A 7,470-nucleotide genomic window follows, 5' to 3' on the forward strand; every position below is an offset into this window, starting at 1 on the left:
GGGCCTCTCTGTGACAATGATACATTCTTATCAAAGAGTATTTGGAAACGTTATTTCATAACAGGGTGCGTCATTAACTCGACAAGTCACCCTGTTTTAAGAGAGAGAGAGAGAGAGAGAAAAAAAAAGATGACTTTGAAAATCTGGTCCAGTTGATATTGGAATGTCCATCAATTTTTTTTTTTTCCTTGGTCCTTTCAGAAAGAAGGCTGGCCAAAGCCTGGGAACCACTTTGCACACCATGATCATTCGGCAAAAACAGCTAAAACACCATTACATGATTGAATCAAACCAGAAAAAAAAAAAAACCCACAAAAACAAAACGGAGAATGAAACAAACTAAACAGGGAAATTCTAACACAGTCAGATGAAGGGAATACTTCACGTAACAGTGCTATCGTCTACATTTACATAAGAAAATAAAATGAGGTGATGATGCCGTACGCTCCTATTATAATTGTTCTCTGCACAAAAATTACTCGCTCAATCATTATTCAAAAAAAGAGTAAATAATATAACAACTCCACCGTTAAAAGTTGTTACATGCCTAGCCAATATCCACCTAAACTAATTCAACATTGAACTAGTCAATAGTTTCTTCTCGTATAAATGAATAAAATGGAACAATTTGAGCAGCATTTTGTATTGAAATTAAGAAACTTGAAATGTCATATGATATCATGTCATCCAATTTACATGCACTCTCATACATTTACATGTGATTTTGATTGATATTCTTATCTTTGTGAGAACCTGTGAAATTTGAAAATTCAAATATATGGCATCAGACGGAATATCGTCTCAGTGGAATGGAAGCTTAGATGCGTTGATAATAAACTCTTCGAGTTGGAGCCAATCTGCAACATTCATGTCAAGTTGTGTACCTAGGTCACCGCACATCATGACCAGCGAGGCCGCCTCGAAAATACTCGGCTGCTTAATCTTGAAGTTGGCCATTCGGAGTCTTTGCGCTTCTGCTGCCACCGGAGGAAAGTCGTGAGCAATTACAGCGATTTTCTCTCGACCTATGACAAGAGAAGTAAACGGAGAGAATAAGAACTAAACAAAAAAGAAGAAAGAAATCGCATTAACCAATTTTAATTTCAATTCAATTCATTTATTTTTCATTCTTCTTTTTTTTTTCAACAAAACATAACGCATAATATATCTGGAATTACATCATAAACATAAACATAAACATTAGACTTTGTAAAAGATAAATGATACAAATAAACAAAAGAATGCATACTGGCAAAAAAGTACAAAGTTATGCTTCAGTTGAGGAAAAAAAAAAAAGAACTGAGAGGTCCACTAAAAAACCACAGCCCCCCCCCCTCCCCTTCCACTCACCGCAGCACCTGGAAATACAAAATACGCAAGATAATTTACCAGCAAATCCGTGCAAATGCAGCAATTTATGATGAGAATAGCACATTACACGGTCCCCAAATTATCTGTATCAGGTTTCATTGAACACATATAAGATAGAAGCTTGTAATAATGACTGAATTCATGAAGTCGTGAATACGCTTTGCATGGCTTTATATCTTTTACCTTCACTCCGCTCGATGTCGCCTCGACTGAAATATCTCGGCGACTATTGAACATTTTTCGACAGTTCTGAAATTGTCCAAAATGATATCGTCCAATCTCTTATGCTCTGTAGCTATAGTATGTAACAAGTAACACTGAGATGATATCATGTTAATATCATTATAATATTATTGTGTGGATTTTGGCCTAAGTCTAAATACAGCTGTAATGATAACAATTATGGCAGTGATACAGTGGTTCAATCATTCTGTTTTAGCACTACAAGTGTACAAGTGCTCCGGTCACTAGTATCAAACCCACACTTACAGTGCGCTCAAGCTCCATTACTTGGGAGCATTCATGTCTTGCTATTATGAAGCTCATAATGTTAAATTCAACTCCATTCACAATTACCTTCCCAGTACAGGGGTCTTATGAGAGACTTTCACTCATAAGACTCATAATGCTTATGAGAGACTTCAAAATGAATTTGAAAGTCTCATGTATGGCTACATGGTATTATTTTGAGCGAATTTAATTGGCCCTTTCGAGATTTATGTGAAAGATTTAATCTATGACTTTATTGTGATGACTTCATGAAACGGACCCTTATAGGGACTCATTTACATACGTGAGTCTACTGTGAAGCATAGGGAGTACGTAATGTATCTTGTTCGAAGACAGAAGTATGGCAGAGCTCAAGACATGCGCCATCAAAGCCTTCCTGCCTACCAACTTACCGAAAGTCCTTTTGGCATTGGTCAGAAAACTGTCGTACAAAGCGTTCTGCACGTCAGTGATGGAGAACCGTCGGAACTTGATGGAACAGCAGAGGATCATGACGTCGATTGTTTGCGGGGGAAAAGTGAGTGTGTCCAGGCCATGTTCTGGTAGCTGCAGGAACTTGATATCTCCTAAGGGGAGTGACTGTTTGGTTTGAGCAGCTCGCAACCTCTTCATTAGCTCGTCTACGGAGGATTCATGGCATTGCGTCATGACAGTAACCGAGATTGGACGGTGAGAGAGGCCGAGAACTTTGAGCTGCAGTGATATGTCTCCGGACTTTAAAGAACAAACACACAGTCGTTGCAACATCTACCAACTTTCTGCTATTTTGTTTATTTATGGAAATTCAATATTATGCATAATGTTTACCATTCTATTTATTTCGTTACTTTGCAGATATGGAGTACATCTGTTTTTATGCCAAACTATATTATTGATTGATTGATTGATTGATTTTATTTCTGCCTCTTTCCAAATCACACATAACAAAAGAATACACATATTTGGAAACCAACCATACACGACATTTAAGCAAGCATATACTGTCTTACAAATTAATTCAAGGTACATATACACATACACACTATGAACATGACAGTATTCGATGTATAAAACATGTAGCATATCACTCACAAAAAAGAAAGTTCGGAGGAGAAACATCAAATCAACACTTGTAGATTATGTAAATAATAATGAATTATTTAGTCAGAGCATATGATCATGTCGTTTCATTAAACGAATTTTAGAGAAAAGAATATAACAGAGGGGATTTAAATAAATTGATATTAGAAATTAAACATTTTGGTTATCATAATAACAGAAAAGCAGGAGACCGCGACCATAAGCAGCAGCTTGACATGGATCGAGGCCTCGGGGTAAAATTCAAGGCTTAAAATCGATTTTATACATATCTGTATAATGGACGTGTCTACAAAAACAGAATCAATAGTCATATCGAAAATATTGTAATAATGTCATCACAGTAGGTTTATTTTTCTGTACTTTGTGTGTGTGTGTGTGTGTGTGTGTGTGTGCCATGACGCAGTAAGATTATTTACGATTTACGCCCATCTTTAACGCAGACATTACTTGTTGCCATTAATGAGAATAGGGTTACGGCCGGTACGGCTCATAATCTTTTTTTCCGTTTTAATTTTTATCAAATATTTTTTAAACGTAATCCATTAAGAGGAATTAAAATACCGTTATTAAATTGACAATAATGGCTGTCATTCGTTGATTTTTTTGTTTGTTTTTCTTTTCTGCAATATAGAAAGGAGGGTTCCTGCTTACACTCACATTATATACATGTACATAGTGAAAATATATGGAATATGGGGGGGGGGGGGTCGAAATGAATGAAAAATTAAATCGAAGAAAAAGAAAATATATTTGTCTGTTACGGAAGACTACAATATTGTGTATAAAGCCCTGGATGTTGGAGCAAGCAAAGCCCATGCAGATTGACTATCATTGTATCCTTTAGAGCCTGTTCGATCACAGTCTTCAGATTCCATATTGATAAATGAGCGTTCATGGATCGTACCATATTCCGAGGCATATTCATATCTCGAAACCATAATACCATATCCCGAAGCATATAGGAGCTTTTAACAAAGTGAAACATGATATCATTATTCCATCGTTCATCCTTCTAATGGCATGCATTCTACTTATCTTACCGTATTCAAATTTTGGTATTTTGACATGGGGTCACACTCATTCAACACAATGGTATCTTGAAAGAATACTTTTGCTCCCTAAAAACAGCTCTGCGAATAATTTTTCATACTCCTTTGAGATCTCATACATAAATTGACAATTTTTGACTTATTCTGTCATATCCTGGGTCAATTCATGTAACAGTTAGAAATCAAACTTAAGTTTGTCTCCTTGACCCCGTTTACAGTGCGAGTCCACCTTCAGTTCAGTGTAAACGCGCAAAAGGCCAAATGCGAGGCCAAAATTGGCCTCGCATTTGACCTCGCTCTGGAGGTGGTCTCGGCCGCGGCCGAGCCCGGCCTTTTCTTGGTGTAAACCAAAGACGCTTAATAAATAAGACACGAAAGTGCGCGCTAATCCTGTACAAAACAAATGGACAGCGCGCGGTCTTCAAGCGTATTACGCACGTCACCTGAGACGCGCTGCCTTGACGCTTGATACAACAGCAGCGGCTTCAGGGACAGCGCGTCTCAGGTGATGTGTGTCTTTGCCTGAGACGCGCTGTCTTTGAAAATGTTATTGTTGTTTATCAAGCGTTTTTGATTGTGAGATCATGTTGTTGCCAAATTTTTACCTCCACGAAATAATCCTTATTACTCTAAAATCTCGTTCTTCAAAATAATCCCTTTAATCGAAAAAAAGCTACGACTATAATTTTTAAATCTTTTTAAGATAATAAAAACACCATTACCTTTGGAAATGAGTGATGTTCCTAGGTGTACTGAGTTTGTACTTAGCTCTCTTTTGTATCGTCATTTAGGGTAGCCATTTTGTGTCCATTGTTATCGCGCGCCTTCGTATCTTATATCTCTACTATCTTTGGTGGTGTAAACGCAAACTGCGCCAAATGCGCGGCCAATTGCGCGGCCAATTTTAGTCTGGCTTCCAAACCCTCTGCCTGTATCTTTCGCTACTCAGGATATTAACCCCCTCAACGTCGAAAACTAGTATAGTTTAAGGTGGTTTTGTCCTGCAAAGGATTTTTTCCTTCGGCAAAGGCCTTTGCCTGAACGGCGACTTTGTCGCCACGGAATTCATTTGGCAAAGGGTCTGAAAACCAGACAATATCAAATTGCGTTTGTTTACAAGCAGAGCGCCACTACGACAAAATATTGAAAGGTTTGAATTAAAAGCGCGGCCGCGCCCAGCAGTGTAAACGGACAAAATTGCGAGGCTCGGCCGCGCAATTGAGGCCGAGCCCGGCCCCGCACTGTAAACGGGGTCCTAGACCCCGTTTACAGTGCGGGGCTGGGTCGAGCCGCGGCCGAGCCGTGGCCGAGCCCAGCCTCAGTTGCGAGGCCGGGCCCCGCAATTTTGTCCGTTTACACTGCTGGGCTCGGCCGCGCTTTTTGATTCAAACCTTTCAATATTTTGTCGTAGTGGCGCTCTGCTTGTAAACAAACGCAATTTGGCATTGTCTGGTTTTCAGACCCTTTGCCAAATGAATTCTGTGGCGACGAAGTCGCCGTTCGGGCAAAGGCATTTGCCGAAGGAAAAAATCCTTTGCAGGACAAAACTACCTTAAACTATACTAGTTTTCGATGTTGAGGGGGTTAATATCCTGAACAGCTAGTACAGGCAGAGGGTTTTCGGCCGCGGCCGAGCCTCGCACTGTAAACGGGGTCATTTTTTCTCCGATTTATTCCACATAAAAACAAATCAATTAAAAATATCCAACCCGTCATTCGAACGAATCTCACCTGCTATTACGACAACCATTCCCAGCCATTCTATTTTGTAAATTTGCTTGACCTATAAGTTGTAGAAATCCTTTTATGAATGTGTTAAATTTGCACCAATTATCACGTCATTTAAATCGAGACTGAAATTGTCTATCTGAAGTTCCTATACCGGATTTTTCAGAAATCATTATCAGCCTTAAAATTTCCAGTCATTTCTTGTTGTGACTTTGATTTATACAATTCGTCCAAAACAATACTGATGCCAGGCAGTGGGCATATTCTTCTCTCTCCGAATTTTGAGGGTTTTGTGTGTGTGTTTGTGTGTGTGTGTGAATTTTTTTTTTTTACTTTCATCTGCTATATCCTTTCCCAGTCCAAATTGATCCGTTCTGAATTCAACTCATGACTCCTTCTCACCCCCCCCCCCCACACACACACATTATTAGCAGCAAGAACCTTAGCGACCTTGTAAAGGGCTTTTTATAGGGTAGGGTTTTTGTTCTGTCGGCGCGGCTTTTTCATGTGTTTTACTCATTAGGATTTTTATAACGTTCTCTGCCCGTACATGGTTATATTGTTATACTTTATCAATAATGGCTGTGAACTTAATGCATATTACAAGGTTTGCATTTTAGCTTTCCCCCCTTTTCAACAATTTCAGTATAACGCAGCAAATAGCACGTATCTATCAATTCCTCAATTTATAGTGTCTAATATTTCGATGTACATAAAGTATTAATATTATTATTTTTCTTTCTTTATGACACGTTTTGTACACTGACACTCTTTGTTGAAAATGGAAATGAATGAAGGGAAAATATGAAATAATGTTCGTTTAATTTTGCAAGATTCTACATACTGTTTTCCTTACCAGATTTCTGATCCCAGATGGCATAAAGAAGTTCCACCAGCCACGAGCTGCTGGTGGTGACAGATTCCCAGCTTCCTGATCGACGTCACTCGTGGAAGCTCGTCTTCCTTCGTCACGGTGTTCACGATCACTTTTCTCACTCTCTCTCTGGAGTCGCTCCAAATCTGACGATGTCCTTTCCCAATCACTTTTAGTAGTGTGCACATTTCCACTCGAAAACGATTCCACGGCATCGTAAAATTCCTCCTGAGAGCCTATACATTTGATGTTTCTTGACCGTTCACGGAGACTGTTTGATAAGCAAATGCGTTCTTGGGGTGCATCGTAGTATTTCTGTGAAGGGCTTGGGTTAGGACCCCTCTTTCGCCAAAATGGCCAACTATCGCCTCTGAATTTCTTTTTCTTCATGGACTTCGGCATGTTTTACTGAATGGATTTTTAAGAGAAGAGAGACAGACAGAGACAGTCCCTGTGATTTCAGCAAAATTTTACAACATTAAAGAAATGTAGACTATTAAAATTTACCATAATACGGTGCAAATCTTTGGCCTATCACTTGTCAGTAAAGTGTTACCTTGAATATTTCTACTTAAAGGGATGGTACAGTATTGGTGGAGATGAGAATTGGGCTTTTAACTTTTTGCGAGATACCAAGAAAACACATATGAAATAGTAAAGAGCATACCATTTTAAGAGGAATTCAAAGTTAATCGGGTTTGGAATGACTGAAACATCCAAAAATAAAGTAAAACAAAATGATCGTAATAAAATGTGGGTCCCACACTTTATTAGGATCACTCTGTTTTGGATATCTCAGCCATTTCAAAATCAATTTTCACTAAATAAACGTTGAAATCCTCATGGAATTACATGCTC

General features: G+C 38.7%; 1 protein-coding gene across 1 annotated transcript; it reads right to left on the bottom strand.

Moving 5' to 3' along the window:
- Positions 1-801: 801 nt before the first annotated feature.
- LOC140231745 (uncharacterized) lies at positions 802-7,014 on the bottom strand. Its single transcript, XM_072311897.1, has 4 exons — positions 6,799-7,014; positions 6,583-6,735; positions 2,274-2,574; positions 802-1,025 (listed from the first exon to the last, which is right to left on the bottom strand). Exons 1-4 carry the CDS (start codon positions 7,012-7,014, stop codon positions 802-804), a joined length of 894 nt encoding a protein of 297 aa, XP_072167998.1.
- Between the last annotated feature and the right edge of the window lie 456 nt (positions 7,015-7,470).

This window comes from Diadema setosum, chromosome 8 (genome assembly GCF_964275005.1).
Source record: "Diadema setosum chromosome 8, eeDiaSeto1, whole genome shotgun sequence".
In the NCBI taxonomy this organism is placed as follows: domain Eukaryota; kingdom Metazoa; phylum Echinodermata; class Echinoidea; order Diadematoida; family Diadematidae; genus Diadema; species Diadema setosum.

Coding starts and splice junctions, on each gene's coding strand:
- LOC140231745 (XM_072311897.1), bottom strand. CDS start 7,014: ATGCCGAAGTCCATGAAGAAAAAGAAATTCAGAGGCGATAGTTGGCCA. Junction 6,736..6,798: donor AATCGTTTTCGAGTGGAAAT/GTGCACACTACT, acceptor CTCCAGAGAGAG/AGTGAGAAAAGTGATCGTGA. Junction 1,026..2,273: donor CAATGCCAAAAGGACTTTCG/GTAAGTTGGTAG, acceptor CTCTTGTCATAG/GTCGAGAGAAAATCGCTGTA.